This window comes from Rhincodon typus, chromosome 16 (assembly GCF_021869965.1).
Source record: "Rhincodon typus isolate 14 chromosome 16, sRhiTyp1.1, whole genome shotgun sequence".
NCBI lineage: Eukaryota > Metazoa > Chordata > Chondrichthyes > Orectolobiformes > Rhincodontidae > Rhincodon > Rhincodon typus.
The window spans coordinates 59,373,177-59,392,602 of NC_063347.1; the positions used below are offsets into that span (position 1 = coordinate 59,373,177).

The 19,426-nt window shown below is 40.7% G+C and overlaps 1 protein-coding gene across 1 annotated transcript in view; it reads right to left on the reverse strand.

Annotated features, from left to right (window-relative positions):
* Window positions 1-302: 302 nt before the first annotated feature.
* Window positions 303-19,426, reverse strand: part of rad18 (RAD18 E3 ubiquitin protein ligase) — a 219,534-nt gene continuing 200,410 nt past the window's right edge. The window contains exon 9 of the mRNA XM_048606426.1: window positions 303-395. Coding sequence (XP_048462383.1) covers window positions 386-395 — 10 coding nt within the window. The 3' untranslated portion in view covers window positions 303-385. The remainder of the gene's footprint in view (window positions 396-19,426) is intronic.

Below are 19,426 nucleotides of genomic sequence, written 5' to 3' on the forward strand. Positions count from 1 at the left end.
ACTGAACTTGCTGATCACACAACTGCTCAGCAGATGGTCACTGTGTGCTATGTGTAGGTGGCAGGATGGCAAGTCTCAAGCAGGAAGTGTGTAACAGAACTTCCAGCAGCATGTAGAGGAGGGAACCAAGCGGGGCAACTGGCACAGTTGAACGGACCCTCTCTGGAGGAAAGGGTATCTGGGCAAAGAAGGCCTCGTGCAGAATGGGATCAGACAGTCAAAGGGTTTCCTCAACCACTTGCAAACAAGAAGCATATTTCCATGTATGGACTGCGTGTTCCATGTTTACCTTTAATTTCTCTTCATGTTGATAATGACCTGATGGCAGTGGAATAAAGAATCCTGCTTCATGATTTTTGGGCCACCCTTACGTTGAAATCTCATGTTATAGCAACCTAACACAAATAAGAAAGGAGGAAAGATAATTTATTGCAAGGATAGAAATCACTTTGTCAATATGAAGCAAGAAAGACATGCAACTTTACTATAGCGCAAACAGTAATTTCAAACACGTTTGTCTATGCATTTTGGTAAGGCAAATCAGTGCAGGACTTATACACTGTTGGTAAGGTCCTGGGGACTGTTGCCAAACAAAGAGACCTCAGAGTGCAGGTTCATAGTTCCTTAAAAGTGGAGTCGCAAGCAGATAGAATAGTGAAGAAGGCATTTGGTACGCTTGCCTTTATTGGTCAGTGTATTGTGTGTAGGAGTTGGAAGATCATATTGCTGCTGTACAGGATATTTGTTAGGCTACTTCTGGCATATTGCATTCAATTCTGGCCTCCCTGCTATAGGAAAGATGTTGTGAAACCTAAAAGGGTTGAGAAAAGATTTACAAGGATGTTGCCAGGGTTGGAGGGTTTGAACTATAGGGAGAGCTGAATAGGCTGGGGCTATTTTCCCTGGAGTGCTGCACACTGAGGGGTGACCTTATAGAGGCTTATAAAATCATGAGGGGCATGGATAGGGTGAACAGCCAAGATCTTTTCCCCAGGGTAGGGAAGTCCAAAACTAGAAGGCATAGGTTTAAGGTGAGACGGGAAAGATTTAAAAGGGACCCAAGGGGCAATTTTTTCACGCATGTGTGTACAGAATGAGCTGCCAGAGAAAGTGGTGGAGGCTGATACAATTACAGCATTTAAAAGGATGGATGGGTACATAAATAGGAAGGGTTTACAGAAAATGGGCCAAATGCTGGCAAATGGGACTTAATTACTTTAGGATATCTGGTCAGCTTGGAGAAGTCAACCCCAAGGGTCTGTTTCCATGCTATACATCTCTTTGACTCCATGACTGTATGTCAGATCCCTAAATTGCTAAAGTAACCCCAATTACATTCATCACCAATTCTCCAAAAAATATTTCCTCTCTTCTGCTTTAAATGGGTGCCTCCTTGTTTTTAAACTAAGTCTGTTAATTCTAGATTCTCTCACTAGAGGAAACATCCATTCAACATTCGCCTGGTCAAGATCCCTCAGGATCTTACATGTTTCAATTAAAGTATGACTCTTGTAAAACTTCAGAGGATATACACCTCACCAGTCTGGCTTTTCCTGATAAGGCAATCCGCTCATTCCCGAGATTAGTCTAGTCTATCATCTTCAGGAGTTGAATTTGGAATGCTCGGCTACAGCTACGATCCTGGAAGTGGTGCCCCCTTTAAGCCAAATTTCTGGCTCCGTTCCAGTCTTTCAAGGCTTTCGTTTTGAGTTTCTGAAAAGAAAGCTCTGGTCACCGCAAGCTGCCATCCAGTTCTTCTCACCGGTATTACAAGGCCCGGAGTTGTCTATACCATCCTCTGATGGTGGTTCTCAATCAATTAGAATATACTGCCCACCATGTAAACTCTATCTCCTGACTCCACGCCAGCTGACCACATCCCATCTGTAAAGTTCTACATTGTTCCGGCCTGTAGTTTGACAGTAATCAAATATTGTAAAAACAGCTGGCATGTAGAGCCCTTATTTTTAATGCACTAGTCAGAAGATAAAAGATTAGCTTGTACAAAGCCTTAGCTACGAAAATCCTGTGTGATCACATGAAAAACAAAACAAATTAGCTCTTGGGGTCAAAAAAAACAAGTTCACAGTTAATAATATTACTACCGCTTGCTGTTGATAGATAATCGTTTAATTACTTGACTTATTTAACGACGTCATCAAAGAGTCTTAAATCAATTTCTACAAAGTAACTTCTAAAAATTCAATACAGGCTGCATACAGCAAAATGTAAAATTAGAAAGAAGTATTGGCTGCAGAATTTTTAATCTAAACTCAGTACGTTCTGCAATTTATCCCGCTAGAATAATCTCTTTTTATACCCAGTTAATGTTTCAAAATTCGGAAAGTTCATAGTTTGAGTTCAGTTACTGACGCAGACAACATTTTAATTATATGTTGTTGTATCATAAAATTAACGTGCTGAAACACAATTATCAGCAACAAGGACAAAGAACAATCTTGATATCATCAATCATGTTATTTATGTAGAATGCTTTGCTCTGAGTGAAAGCACATTTCTGGGATTTAACAATGTTCCCTCTCAATTCTTTTATTTGTTCACCAAGCTGTAGTATAGCAAACCCATAACTGCCCTTCCAATGTATCTTTTATATTCATTTCTGTAATGGTAATCATGAATTCTCGATCACCAATTTTAACAGGTTTTCTGGAGTGAAAAAAAAGGCTAGTTGGATACAGAGCTTGGGATTTTTGTTATTGACAATTATATTCCCTTTCTACAGTGGTGACACAGTAATTCCCCTCTCCTACACATGCTGCTTGCATCAACATCAGGTCAGCTCGAACATCTTCCATTGTACAAAGTACTTGTGTTTGACTAAACCTATGTGTTGCTTCAGGTTAGACTCTGTATTCTATGGGTGGTGACCACTTCTCTCCCTGTGTTGCAGTCTTCCAATGGAGTTCCTTAGACATAATCTCCCAAATTTACTGCGTACGGATAATGTTGTGAAGTTGGGTAGAGTACTTGTGAATTAGAAGGCAGGATGTTAGAATTTGTTTATAAAAATGATACAGGGGAGGAGTGTGTGGTCCCTGTAAGAGGTGATGTGCTTTTCTAAGCTTGGAGACAAAAGTAATGTCTGCAAGCAGCTGCAGATGCACAGACAGCTCTGAAATTGAAACATATGTATCAATTTGCTGTGTGGTCAGAAACCTGGGCTTGTTTTGATGTTAAGGCAACCAGCTTGAATATCAGCCAATTAAATTAAACCAGGCACTTAGAGACTGAAGACCAAGTGATTTTAAATCTGGTGGCGTTGACAACCTAGGACCAATCCTATTATAAGAAAATTGATAGGTCATTAAGGGTATATAAGAAGAAGGTTTTTGAAAAGCAGGGTGAGAGCGAACTGCCATCGGAAGAGTAAAACTCTGGCTCTCACAGAAATCTTTAAGCTCCCTGATTAACCACCATTTAACCGCACTCTTAGCTAATATTCCTGACACAAGGATTTTACGAAGAATGAATTCCTGACTGAAGAATAACGGAAAAGGCATGGAACATTCTGGAAGACGTATCCTGACTGTAGTTTTGAGACTCTAAGTTTTAATTTATTTTTCTTATTATGTTGGTCTGTATGATAGGGCTGGTGTTTATTGGAACAGCGTGCCATTAGAATTTTGTTCTGTTCAGGAATAGTTTAGTTTGTTAGTAGTTCTGTTAATTTGTTCACTGTTAGAGTGAGATAAATAAATTGTTACTTGTTGCTTATAAATGAGTATCAGGGATTTCTTTCATTTAACCTCTCCTTTAGAACAGATTGGGAGGTGAAAGACAAGATATACCATTTTTTCCATTTTCTTTAGCAGATTATAAGGTGAGGCGAGCATCTCTAGGTGTTTCAGTTTTAATTATAACAATATAACATAGGTATTGTAATATTGTATGCCATTCCAAATCAATCCCTGTTTTCCAGCTGATATACTGGTTATATGCTCCTCCACTAGCATACTATGGATTATTACAGCATTAAAGGGGTCAGTTTAGCTCAGTTGGCTGGATGGTTGGTTTGTGAATCAGTGTGATGCCAACAGCATGGGTTCAGTTCTTATCAGTAGCTGCAGTTACCATGAAGGACTCTTCTTCTCAACCTCTCCCCTCACCTGAGGTATGGTGAGGTTAAATCACCACCAGTTATCTCTCTCTAATAAGATAGCAGCCCTATGGCCTGGTAAGACTATGGTGACAGAACAACAGCACTGAAGGAGTTCATTCAGCCCATCATATCTATTCCAGCTCCCTGCAAGAGAAAAACACCTACCATTAACCATATCCATATCTGTCATGATTTTATAAACCGCTATAAGGTCCCTTTCAACATCCTACACTGCACTGAAAAAAGTCTCAGCCTATCTTTATAACTCAAAGCTTCCTATAAAGATTCATCAGAACTTCCTTGTTTTTGTGCTTTACATGTTGATTGGTAAAGCCTGAGATACTATATGTTTTATTAACCATCCCCTCAACCCATCCTGCCACCTTCAGTAATTAATGCACATATATGTTGTCAGGTGATTAAGCAATTCCTGCCCTAAAGCCAGCAATTTATTTGCTTCCATCACGTCCTGAGACAATGTATTCCATACCCTAATCACTCATGCCCAGGCTCCTCTATTTCTGCTTCTTGGAAGTGTATCAAAATTTTACGCTGTGTCTCTGTATTCTCCCTACTAAAATGAATCATTTCTCATATCCCTGGATTAAAATTTTCTGTCAGCTCTTGGCCTGTCCCACTACTCTTCAGGATTTAATACAACAACTTGCTAAAGTTTCCTCAACAGTACATTCCAAACCTGTGACAGCCGAAAAGGGACAAGGATAGGGAACATGAACTTCAAGTTTCCCTTGAGGTCATAGGCCATCCTGAATCAGAAATCCTTTAACTCTTTGCTTCAGTGTCACTGGGTCAAAATCCTGCAAATCCCTCCTAACAGCATTGGCGGTGGATCTATGCCACAGTGGATGGCAGCTCTAGGCAACTTTTGGAGTATGCATACAATTCTAGTCACTTTGCAATAGAAAGGAATTACTAAATTGGAAAGGGCGAAAAATGATTTGCAAGAATGTCACTGGGACTAGAGGGTCTGAATTACAAGGGGAGGTTGGATAAGCTGGGACTTCTTCCCCTGCAACAAAGGAGTTTGAAGGGTGACTTTGTACAGGTTTATAAAATCATGAGGGGCAGAGATAAGGTGAATAGCAAAAGTCTTTTCCCCAGGATGGGGGGAGTCCAAAACCAGAGGTGATAGTTTTAAGGTGAGAGGGGGAAGATTTAAAAGGGACCTGAGGGGCGACTTTTTCACGCAGAGGGTGGTTTGTATGTGGAATGAACTGCCAGAGGCAATGGTAGGTGCATGTACAATTACAACATTTAAAAGACATTTGGACAGGTACATGGATAGGTAAGGTTTTGAGGGCTATGGGCCAAATGCAGGCAAATGGGACTAATTTAGTTTGGGAAACCTGGTCGGCATGAACAAGTTGGACTGAAGGGCCTGTTTCTGTGCTGTATGACTCTATGATTCTCAATGGCAATTAGCCATGGGCAGTAAATACTGCTTATCCAGTAACACAAATGATCTGCGAATGAATAGTAAACAGGCTTTCCCTGCATTCTGCACCTCCCTACCAAAATCACCAGCACAGAACACATTCAGGATGGGACTTTCAGATCATGTGTTTGAGTCTTTCTTATACTGAGAAAATTATTTGCTATCATTCGAGCCTCTGTGACTTAGCCTTTACCATTGGCACTGTACAAATCCTAGAATTGTACAGCACAGAAAGTGGCCATTTAGCCCATTTTAGTCTGCTGCCTCTTTCAAAGAGGCAGATCCAATTAGTTCCACTACAGTGCTCTTGCTCCACCAGCCTCAATATTTGATGCCTTTAGGCAAAGTTCAAGGTAAATTTGAGGCAAGTCATGGCTGCCATAGTGACAAAACATTTCCTTTCCAAAGCTAAACAAAATTGGGATTTCAAGACTTGGGCCCCAGGAGCGAAGGATTCACAACAAAAGGCAGAGTTTGTCTCACAGCTTTTGGAGATACCACTCATACCTTAATTCACAAAATATTTCCTTTTGAAAAGGTTATGTTTGTTGAGTTGTTGAATCATATAGAGAACAGATTACTTGAGATATATAGTGCAGGCCAAGGGAGAGAGAGTGAGAGAGACACACACATCAATAAAATATATTACCAACCTTACCCATACTGAGATTCATGAAATGAATCGTCTTTCTGCAATGCAACAATGGTCAAGACACAAAATATACTACACCTGGAGTTACCCAGTCTGGAAACTGTTTGGTATTTTTGACATAATATCGTTATTAATTGTGTAAATTTGAGGCCATCTGAAACTCTGCTGTCCACACCCTAACACATACCAAGCCCCATTCAACTTTGTTTGGACCAGACCAAACTCTCTCAAAATATATTCAGAAGATAGCCTAGACTATCACTTTTTCCTATTTTAGAGGTAAGTGTAAGGCTTTGTGTTCCAGATGCAATTTGATTGGTCAAACTACCAGGCTTGAAACAAAACATACTTTATTCATACACTACAATTAAAATACAGAGAAAATAAAAATAAAGGAAAAGAACTGGCTTAACTATAACTCTATTGAAACCCTCAACAATATTAGCTACCACTAATTAACTGTTCTAATATAGTAACATCCTATAAACACATCCTTGGCAAAGGCAAATTCAGTAAAACAGACTGTCTCAAATGCAATTCTAGCAGCAGGAAGTGAAGCTCAGCTTTTAGCTGTAACTGAGAGAGGAAAACCAGCTTTCACTTCCAGCTTCAAGACCCCAGCAGCAGCAGAAAGCTAAAACTAAAAATCCGGCTTCTGTGGGAGCTTGACCCCACCCATTCAGCTGCTTCTATTGTTCCAACATTAAAAAAAAACCCCAAGGCCTCACAAGCTGTTTGCATTATTGGCTTTGAGCAGACCACTTGGTGACTCTGACTCAACCTTTCTTCATAAAAAAAGGGACAAAATACACCTCTTAAAGCCATAGTATTATCACACTCTGTACTCATTGAGAAAGCCACCTCCACTCCACCACTTCAGTAGTTCCTGGTTTAGCAATATCTTGTTTTCAAAATTATATCCTAGTTTTCAAATCCTGAGCTTGCCATTCCTTCTCACTGTGATATCCTTCAGTCCCACCAGATTCAGGGATTTCTGCACTCATCTCATTGTGGCCCCTTGAGCACCCCCACTTTATTTGCTCCAGCCACTGGCCACCCTAACTCAAAGCTGCCAGAATCCCCTAAGAACAGCTCGTCTCTCCCATCCCTCTCTTTATCCTTCTTAAAACCTACCTCTCCAACCAACCTTTCAGTCATCTCGCAAATTACCTCATCATATGGTTCAGAGTCATGTTTAGCTTTATAATGCCTTAGTGAAGCATTATAAATATTTCATTATATTAAAGGCACTATATAACGAGAGGTTGCTGTTCTCACTGTACTTGGAGCACAATCCAGTGGTTACTGATGGATCTTCCTGTACTTTCAATATTATCCAGTGGATAGTATAGTCCGCCAGTATCTTCAACACTGTCTGATTTACACAGCAGCCTCTTCCTGTATCTAGAGCAGCACTGAGTGTACAGAGCAGCTTCAGACTGAACTTGCTCTACTTTCCAATGTACAGAGCAGCCTCTGCCTGTATCTGAAGTAGTATCCAGTGGACACAGCAGCTTCAGACTGTATATGGAGCGGTATCCAGCAAACAGAGCAGCCTCTGCCTGTATCTGAAGTAGTATCCAGTATACAGAGCACCATCAGACTGTATATGGAACAGTATCCAGCAAACAGAGCAGCGTCTGCCTGTATCTGAATTAGTATCCAGTGTACAGAGCACCATCGGACTGTATATAGAACAGTATCCAGTGTACAGTGCAGCCTCTGCCTGTATCTGGATCAGCTCCTCGCAAATTTCTTTCTGGGAGTGCACTGGTCTGAGAGATGCCATTGGAATGGAGGAGGCTCAAGTGAATCTTAAACCAGTAAACTCTGGCTATTTTTTCTAACTCGTTGGAATAGCAATACCACTATCAAAGAATATTTAAGGCAAAATAAACAATTTGCATTTATATAGAACCTTTGAAGGTCTCAGGAAGCGCTGAAGAAGCTTCATAGCTAATGAACTACTACTGAAGTATAATTGCTGGAGGAAATATGACATGTGAGGTGCGCACAGTAAGAGTCCACAAATATAAGTACAATAGTGAACAGATCATTTCAGGGGTCAATAGACAGGGAGGAACTCCCCTGCTCTTCTCTGAAATAGTACAATGGGATTTTTAGGATCATATGAGAGGCCACGCGGCACCTCAGGTTAATGTCTCATCCAAAAAAACAGGTACCTCTGACTTTGAAGTATTCCCTCAGCATGGTGGTGTCAGCCTGAATAAGTCTCTGAATTGAGACTCAAACCCACAACCTATTGACTGGGTACTGAGATACATCAAGTGCAGGTTCCTATTTAACCCAATCTTCCAACAAAGCTTTCAAAAATCTTTGGGTATGAATCTCCCTCAGAAAATGCCAAGGTTTCCAACTCTCACGTCTTGCTAAAGATTTTATTATAAATTAGACATTAACTAGCTGACCTTGTGAACAGTAATAGATTTCTTACTCTCACTGTCACCGTGACTCTGAGGTTTTCTTAAACTGTGCATTCCTGAGGTGAGAATCAGAAGCTGAATAAAGGCGACTACAGAGGTATGAGGGAGGAGCTGGGCAGAATTGATTGGAAGAGGAGCCTAGCAGGAAAGACAGTGGAACAGCAATGGCAGGAGTTTCTGGGAGTAATTCAGGAGACGCAGCAAAAATTCATCCCTAGGAAAAAGAAGCATGGTACAGGGAGGATGAGGCAACCATGGCTGACTAAGGAAGTCAGGGATAGCATAAAAGCAAAAGAGAAAGCATATAATGTGGCGAAGTGCAGTGGAAAACAAGAGGACAGGGAAGCTTACAAAGACCAACAGAAGGCAACAAAAAAAGAAATAAGGAGGGAGAAGATTAAATATGAGGGTAAGTTAGCCAGTAATATAAATGAAGACTGTAAGAGTTTCTTTAGGTATATAAAGGGCAAAAGAGAGGCAAAAGTGGACATTGGACCACTGGAAAATGACGGTGGAAAGATAGTAGTGGGGAACAAGGAAATGGCTAAGGAACTGAATAATTACTTCGTGTCAGTCTTCTCAGTGGAAGACACGAGTAATATCCCAAAAATTCAAGAGGGTCAGGGGGCAGAGCTGAGTATGGTGGCCATCACCAAGGGAAAGGTGCTAGTAAAACTGATTGGCCTGAAGGTGAATAAGTCACCTGGACCAGATGGACTACACCCCAGTGTTCTAAAGGAGATAGCTGAAGAGATAGTGGAAGCGTTAGTGGTGACCTTTCAGGAATCGCTAGAGTCAGGGAGGGTCCCAGAGGACTGGAAAATTGCTAACGTGACACCCTTGTTTAAAAAGGGAGTAAGGCAAAAGATGGAAAATTACAGGCCGATTAGCCTAACCTTGGTCGTGGGTAAGATTCTGCAGTCTATTGTAAAGGATAAGAATTCTGAATATTTGGAAGTGTATAGTAAAGTAGGGCAAAGTCAGCATGGTTTCATCAAGGGGAGGTCATGCTTGACAAATCTGCTAGAATTCTTTGAGGAAGTAACGAGCAGGGTAGACCAAGGAGAGGCAATGAATGTTATCTACCTGGACATCAAGAAGGCCTTTTGACAAGGTGCCACACAGGAGGCTGCTGAGTAGGAAAGGGCCCATGGTGTTAGCGGCAAGGTGCTAGCATGGATAGAAGATTGGCTGTCTGTCAGAAAGCAGACAGTGGGGATAAAGGGGTCTTTCTCAGGTTGGGAGCCGGTGACAAGTGGTGTTCCACAAGGGTCAGTGTTGGAACGACAACTTTTCACTTTATACTTTAATGATCTAGGTGAAGGAACTGTGGGCATTCTGGCTAAGTTTGCAGATGATACAAAGATAGGTGCAGGGGCAGGTAGTATGAAGGACATGGCAAGGCTGCAGAAGGATTTGGACAATTTAGGAGAGTGGGCAAAGAAGTGGCAGATGGAGTACAAAGTGGGAAAGTGTGAGGTCATGCACTTTGGTAAGAAGAATAAAAGCATGGGCTATTTTCTATAAGGGGAGAAAATTCAGAACTCTGAAGTGCAAAGAGAGTTCTAGTCCAGGATTCTCTCAAGGCAAACTTGCAGGTTGAGTCAGTAGTCAGGAAGGCAAATGCAATGTTGGCATTTATTTTGAGATGACTTGAATATAAAAGCAGGGATGTACTACTGAGGTTTTATAAGGCTCTGGTCAGGCCACATTTGGAGTATTGTATGCTGTTTTGGGCCCCATATCTCAGGAAGGATGCACTGGCCTTGGAGCGGGTTGAGAGGAGGTTCACGAGAATGGTCCCAGGAATGGAAAGCTTAGCATATGAGGAACGTTTGAGGACTCTGAGACTATACTCATTGGAGTTTACAAGGATGAGGGGGGATCTAATTGAAACTTACAGAATACTGAATGGCCTGGACAGAGTGGATGTTGGGAAGATGCTTCCATTGGTAGGAGAGACTAGGACCTAAGGGCACAGCCTTAGAGTAAAGGGAAGACCTTTTAGAACAGAGATAAGGAGAAACTCCTTCAGCCAGAGAGGGGTGAATCTATGGAATTCACTGCCACAGAAGGCTGTGGAGGCCAGGCCATTGAGTACATTTAAGACAGAAATAGATAGGTTCTTGATTATCAAGGGGATCAAGGGTTACGGGGAGAAAGAAGGAGAATGGGGTTGAGGAACTTATCAGCCATGATTGAATGGCAGAGCAGACTCGATGGGCCGAATGGCCTAATATCTGCTCCTATGTCTTATGGTCTTACTTATTAATCACTGCAGACATTGTGCTCCACAATAACTGATATCAGTCCACTCCGTTTAAATACGTTTCTCTTCTGTTACTTCAAGTGATTGATTTAGTTTCCTGGGTCTGACTTGTCAATGACTGGACTCATTTTTACAAGTCCACGGCTTGGAATTGTGTTCCAAAATGAAAACAAATTTCTCATGTTTAAAACCAGTCTGTGAAGATAAAGAGGGAAAGGCAGGTCAGTTATTTTAACATCTCAAAGAAAACAAAGAAACCATTAATGGCACTTGTTAAAATGTAGGTGAGCAAAGGACAGTGGTCTGGGAAAGATTTATTGAAGGCTAATTGTGTTTGCCTTGATTGATGTTTGCTCATTATAATTGTTTAGCAAAATTGAAGCTCGCTGAATTAAAAGGGGTCAGGGCAGCTCAGATCTAAAGGACAAGTAACAGAGTCTAGAGCTGAACTGAAAACAGTAATTTGCTCTTCTAGAGCTGAACTGTTGTTATTCAGACAGAATGGAAGTGTGCAGATCTGATGCAGACCAAAGCTCTTTCTGATACACATTATATCAGAAATCAGGTACCATCTGAAAATTTACAGTTCACACCAAACATGGGAACCTGTTGAACTGTGTGGAGGCTTGTCCCAACACTTAAGGCGGAGATTGATGGGCTGATGAAATGGGCTGACGTGTGTCAGAGGGAATTTAACACAAAAGGTGAAGTGATACATTTTGGTAGGGAGGATGGGAACAGGCAATATTTTGAAATTGGGCACAGATCTAGGCTGTAGATACATTAATCATTTTGAAGGTTGCAGGGCAAGTTATTAAGATTGTTCAAATTACATATGTGATCTTTAGCTTTAAAAAGCAAGGCATAGAATACAAAAATAATGAAGATGTGTTAAATCTTTATTCAATATTGGTTATGGCCCAGCTGGAGTGTTGTCCCCCATTTTTTACAATGAATGTCAAGATCTGAGAGACAGTGCAGAGGAGATTTACTAGAATGGAACCAGGCATGATAAATACCTGCTACATGAAGAGACTAGAGAAAATGTGGTTGTTCTCATTACAGCAGAGTGTTGATCTGGTAAACATGCCTCTGGTAACGGAAGCAGCAGCATCCGGTCTGCCTTTCACATTAGCGTATTTACAATACCCAGGACAGTGTAAGTGCAGACAATACAGATCAGTGCCCTCTCAATGAAAACTGCTATTCTATATGTTCTTTCACCAATCAGTGTTGAATGCTCTTAATCACAACTACAGCATGCACACTGTGATGTAGTGGGGAGTGTCCCTACATCTAGACCATAAGTTCCAGGTTCAAGTCCCATACCAGAACTTGGTGGCCATGGAAAACATGCCTGTACCTTCACCTGGATTGATAACTTGCAACCCTTTCTCAGCTTGTCTGCTGCTGAAACCCTCATTTGCAAGTTTTCTTACTTCTGGACTTGACTATCCCAATGAACTCCTGGCTAGTCTCCCAACCTCTACTCTTCATAAACTTGCGTTCATCCAACTTGTGCTTTCTTTCTGCATCTTAAATCTCAATGACCCATAAACTCTGTGCTTGGAGACCTTCCTTTGTTCTATCTCACAACGTTAAATTTTAAAAGCCTGATTCTAGTTTACAACAACTACCTTGGTCTTACCTCACTGCCTCTGCAGTCCCCTACAGTGCCTCAAGCCTTCAAAGTCTCTTCACCCCCTCCAATTCTGGTCTCTTGTGCATCCTTGATTTTAATTGCCCCACCAGTGGCAGACATGCTTTCAGCTCCTTTGATCCCAAGCATCGGAATTCCCTCCCTACACCTCTCCCTCTCTCTCTCTGCTCTCTTTACAATGCTCTACAAAACCCTTCTCTTTAATCAAGCTTTTGGCTCCCATTCTTATACCCCTCTCTATGGCACAAGTACCAAAAGTGTCAAAAGCAATTTGTTGCTTGTGTTAAATGTAATTGAAAATTCACTACAATGCAAATACAAGTTGCTTTTATTGGTGCTGTTGTTGGTGAAGACGAATACACAGTAGGGTTTTGGTAAGGTTGAACGAAAATAGTGGCAAGTCAAACACATTAACTCTTGTACCCAAGGCATGCTGGTAACTGCTGATGGTGAAACCAGGTAAAAGTCTCTTTCTCACATTATTACAGGGCCAGGTAGTAATATCATAGAGTCATACAGCACGAAAACAGACCCTTTGGTCCAACCAGTCCATGTTGACCATAATCCCAAACTAAACTAGTCTCACCTGTCTGTGCTTGGCCCATATCCCTGCAAACATTTCTTATTCACATACTTATCTAAATGTCTTTTAAACGACGTAACTGTACCCGCATCCACCACTTCCTCTGGAAGTTCATTCCACACACAAACCACTCCTGTGTAAAAAAAACTGCTCTGTCTTTATTGAGATCTTTCTCCTCTCACCTTAAAAATATGCTGTTTAGTCTTGAAATCCCCCACCCTAGAGAAAAGACTCCTGCCATTCACCTTATCTGTACCCATCATGATTTTATAAACCTCTCTAAGGTCACCTCCCAAACTCCTACTATCCAGTGAAAGAAGTCCCAGTCTATCTAGCCTCTCCTTATAACTCAAACCCTCCATTCCTGGCAACATCCTGGTAAATCTCTTCTGAACTCTTTCCAATTTAATAATATTCTTCCTATAACGGGGCGACCAGAACTGGACACAGTACTCCCAAAAATGCCTCACCAACATCCCAACTCTTATATTCAAAGGTATTTGGAACTGTTGAGTCGAGGTATTAATTTTAAAATTCTACTCCTGAGGCATTTAATAGAATGTGTATCAACATTCCCATGCCTCTTGTTAACTCAGAATTACGCATATATCTGAAGAGCCTGCAGAGGTGTCATTAGTCAGGTTGATAGTTTGCACAACCTCAGTTGGCTGCTCAATCACTAACCTGTTGGCCACCAAGCTACAGCAAAGCAAAAACACTGGTCAGAAGAGAACTCTTCTTTATCCACTTTCATGAATAAGCAGAAATACTTGGGTCTATGGAATGATGATTGACAGCTCATTAAGCACTGATGTGGTGGTGCGGTTTGAGTTAGAATCCTAAGTTTAGGACGAAGCGATCGAATGGTCAGATTGCTTGAAGTAATATTTTATGTCAGATCAGGAAAGGTGTGCCAGAAAGCAGCTCTCATGATTTTAGAAGAGTAAGCGATGTTTTTGAAGTTAAAGCCAGTGAAAAGGTTTGAAGTTGTGAAAATAAGTTTTTGAATGGCATAGGGTACCTGGAGGAGATACAGAATGTGGAAGTGCAGGACAGAGTGATTTGATTAGATTACTGTTTGTTTTGACAAATTGCTCATCACCAACAACATCTGCATTCCAAACACACAACCCCTCTAAGACTGAGAGAGCAATCAATAATTGTGTTTGGTCCAGGTCAGTTGTCATGATTATTGATGTGACTGCCTACCATTGTTGAATTATATTATTTGTGTAATCTTTTGTGTAATTGACGACATTACTCGTGGGTTGCCAACTGCCCTTCACTGGTTAGCTGTAAAGGGATGTTTGGAATGACTTAAGGATTGAACAGTTGAGAGGGGCTGTCGATAAAGTAATTTTAAAATTCTACTCTTGAGGTGTTTAATAATATGTATCAAAATCAGTTCCTGAGATTGAAATGTTTTACTTTTTGCAAAGTCTCGTCCAAACTGAATTCAGAGATTGCCTATGATAGTCTCTCAGTTTAGAATAAAATCAAGTGTAAGTTAAACAGAGTGAGCCTGATGGTCCAAGGTTGGAAACGAGCAGAGAATCCGCGAGAAGCTCAGTAAAGTCTGTGGAGAAAGAATCAGTTAGCATTTTGAGTCCTGGCAATCAGTTCTAAAGAAGAGTCATACGGGACTCAAAATGTTAACTCAGTTCTCTCTCAATGGATGCTGTCAGACCTGCTGAGTTTCTCCAGCATTCTGTGTTTGTTTCAGATTTCCAGCATCCACAGTATTTTTCCTTTAAACGATGAGTAGGAATGGTTTTGTTATGCTACTTTCTGGATGCTATACACATTCCTTAGCAATAACGTTGACAATGTAACTCCAAATGATGTTAACGTTAGGCTGAACTTTGAGTACATTTAGGGAACATGTCCTACAATCAGAGAAAGGTATTCAGTGTCTTATTGATCAAATATATACCTATCATCATTTACTTAAAGAAACACTTATAATGATATTGAGTTATCTAGTAAAAGTTGGTAAAAGTTTAAGAAAGTGTGTCTTATTAAAGGACGTTCTGAATAAGTTCAGGATTGTGAGATCCTGCTGACCTTTTCAAAAATATCCCTGGCAAGGGGAAAACAGATGTTATCTCATTATTCATTAATAGGATGAGGGTGTTACTGGCTAGGCAGCATTTAATGCTCATCCCTAATTGCCTAGAGGGCAGTTAAGAGTCAACCACATTGCTGTGGGTCTGGAGTCACATGGAGGCCAGGCCAGGTAAGGATGGCAGTTTCCTTCCCTAAAGGACTTTAGTGAACCAAATGGGTTTTCCCAACAATTGGCAATGGATTCACAGTCATCATTAGAATCTTAATTACAGATTTCTTTTTTTAAAAAATGAAATTCCTTCAACTACCATGGCGGGATTTGAAGCCAGGTCCTCAGAACACTATCTGGGTCACTGGATTAACAGTCCTGCGATAATATCACTAGGCCATTGCCTCCCCCTCTTCTAGAGGACAAACTGGAGGACACAGAAAGAGGGGTCAAATTTGAAATAGTTGGATGAGAGTCGAGCAACTGAGGGTGTGTGAGGAAGATGCAAGACAGATAAATGTGACAAACCATGACAGCAGATCTATGGCAGCAGCAGTAGGGTCCAGTGGCAGCAACATCAGATGGGCATTTGAAAGATCCTATAATGAACTTTGTTTTATAAGATACGATAGACTGTAATTGCACTTCAAGGAGAATTTCGGTTTTGCCTTCAAGATGTTTCAACATGTTGGGAACAAACTGTAAACACATTCACTAAGTCTCCTTAGCGTTGAGATGATAAATATTATTAGGCTGTATTGCAATCAGGACAAACAAAAATATACATTTGTTGGGAATAAACTTGAGAATCTTTCCACTCAATGATTTTCTTCTGATCAATTCCTGTTAGAAATGAATGCGTGAGAAAAATTGGTCTATTTTCAGCATGGCTCACTACAAAACCTACAATCACAATGAATTGGTCAACAAGACTAGGGTACACAATACAAACATGTGGAAACCATAGGCAGGATGTTTGTCTTTTTAACTTTGCTTCTTGTTTTTCTGACCTATGGTTATATTTTGTTATCGCTGTAATGTAACTTTTTTCTTTGTTTCCCTATTCTGTAACTAAGGATTGTGTGTGGGTACTCTGTATGTAAGATGGTGCTGTGTGTTGGTGACATTGTCACACTGTAACTAATCTTGTAACTGAAAAAGCTGCACCTAGGTACTTTTGTAGCTAAGATGGTGCTGCAAGTGGCAACTTATAAACTTTTCACTGCACTCATTGAGTACATGTGACAATAAAGCTAATTCAATTAAATTCAGGAATAGACCTGCTGGCATAGACCATGATGTTGAGACACCTGTTGTCCTCTCCACCCAGCATCCTCAGCCCAGAGGCAGAAAAAAAGGCTAGCACTGACAAGGGATAAAAAAAAGTTTGGTAGAATTTACAACAGCCCACCCAGAGCTATCAAAATCAGTCCAGGAGATCATGTGGACCAAATGTCTGACATCTTTCATTTGTTGCAATCTCTGGTTTTGCCAGGAATCAATGGAACTCCTTCCTGTAGCCTCTAATAGCCACTACCATCCGCTATTAACATATTCCACACACTCACTGTTCTTCATCAGGAACACAGGCTGGGAGCCTCATTTGAGAATCATTCATGTGAAACTTTGTTGCAATGTTTACACATCCCATGATGTGATTCCAAGTGCAGAATCTCAACAAGTTCCAAAGTATAAAGGAAGTTTGGTTTCTCTAGTTTGCAATAAGAAGATTTGAAACAGTTGAACAAAGCCTCAAAGCTAATGAAGGAAGCTAACAAAGTTGGTCTATACTGTTTGTTACTGGGAAAGCGATCTCAAAGTAGGAGAAAGAAAATTTTAAAATTATGAGAATAATAACAGGAAGTGAGCCTTTTTTTTATACAAAGCATTGAAGGCTGATGTAATAAATTACAAAAGCAGCTTATTGACGTAGGAAGTAAAAATGGGGTCAGATCATTGAGCAAACATCAGGACCGCTTGAGTGTGTGGTTGATGTATCAAAAATGGGTCAGTCTTGTTGAAGCCAGTTGTCATTCCATGTTCCTAAACATTTTAGTGAATCAGTAACTAAGCACTGCCTAGAATGGAAAGTAGCAGTTATGATTGAGATTGGCAAGGAGATTCAGTGCTTTTTACAAACACAATTTGTCCTGACACATGAAGAATTTTTTTTTTTTTATACGCAGTCACAATCCGGATTCGACAAAAGTACTGTCATCATTTATTGTAAAACCCATATAGATTCAGGAGGTACCAGCCTGGATTCTCATTCAATTACTTAAAGGCTTAGTAGGAATTATTTACTGCTCCTGGTTCCTATAAATGGAAAGTGGGGTATTTATCGAGGGAGGACAGGATTATACTTGCTATGATATCCTCTTATTTGAATAGCTGCTAACATGCACTGTCTGGTAATAGGGACACAATGAGAAAATGCAGTTTGTATATCACTTGCATCTTCACCACCTTTTCTATAAGGAGCTGCTTAAAGCCAACCTATTTGACCAGACTTTTTGTTACCTGCCCTCATGTCTCATCATGTAATACCAAAAGTGTGTCAGATTACACTCCTGTGAAGAACATTGTCCTCTTCAACTTTCTCCCTACAGTACCCAATTTCCATTTCAGACCATGCCCTGCTGTCATTCTGTCCCTTTGGATAATTACCAGGCTGTCTGCTCTACTATTACACAGTAATATAACGTTTATGGCAGTAATTAAAGAGTCTGGTGAGAATACTCCATTTGTCCACGTTGTTTTACCACACTTGTTTAACACCACATCCAGGATCGCACGTCCTTGGACAATTCGCTCATTGCCAATTGAAATAACAGAAAGCTCGAGGGCAGCACAGTAATTAGCACTGCTGCCTCACAGCGCCAAGGACCTGGGTATGATTCCAGCCTCTGGTGACTGTCTGTGTGGTGCTTGCACATTATCCCCGTGTCTGCGTGAGCTTCCTCTGGGTGCTCTGGTTTTCTCCCACAATACAATGATGTGCAGGTTAGGTGGACTGGCCATGCTAAAATGCCCTGTTGTATTCAGAGACGTGCAGGTTAGGTGAGTTAGCCATGAGAAACACAGCGTTTTGGGGTTTGGATCGGTGCAGACTTGATGGTCCGAATAGCCTCTACCTACACTGTAGGGATTTTATAGCCATTAAAATGGCTGAGGTCACGCAGAAATAATGAAGGTGCTGGGAAAAGGAAAAACACATCAATCAACATTTGCAGCTAAGTCCATCTATCAACTGGAAGATTAAAGCTGAGAGCATTTGGCATTCACCTCAGCAACAACTGACATGATTTAACACAATAACAGAATTCTTCCTGTTTCTCAGGCGATGGGTGCATTTTGCAGGAATATAGAGATCCTGACTTGTTTTGGTGAAAACGATATTATCTTCGTTATAGTTTCTTAAACATGGACATTTTGTTGGACTGACAGCATGGATGCCACTGATCACATGATGCCAGTTGACTATAATTTCTGGGAAGTTCGGACTAGCATTAACCAGGGGACAAAAGCGCACATCTTCCTCCTGGAAGGTGACACTCCTTACATTGTATTCCAGCCAAGACCACACAAAGAAGCTCGTGCACAAGACGTTCAGGAGTCTGCTGGTACCACTGGAAGATTAAGAAGCTCCCAGCTTTATTCAAAGCCTGTGTGGCTGATCTCAATATCTCACACAAAAGTCTGATTTCTTGAAAGGAATCTATGTTTTGCTTTCGAAGTGAATCGCTCTCTAACTTGCCACTATGACATCTTCATCAGTAATTTGATTGCAGCTGAGCTCCTATGAAAGCAATGTCTGTGAACCTTAATTGCAGAATAATTTTTATAACTTGTGTGAATAAAGTCTGATAGTCTGGGTTATTAAACAAAATTGTAATTAGTAGCTTTTTTCCTTTGGTTCTTGAATGCAAGTGTGTGTAACTGTGTTGTAAAGCATTACCCTGGGTTTCAAAAGCAATAATAAATTGTACTTTATTTTAACACGAAAGAATTTGAAATCGATGATTTAAAATTTGGCTTCACAAACACTGTTAGGAGGAACACACCATTGTCTATTTTTTTCAAAGAGGTAAAGGAACATAAGAAAACAAAATATAAAACTAACTCCTGTCACCAACAGAAGAGGACAGTAAGAATAATAAAGTTCACCTCTCCTTCTTATCCATGT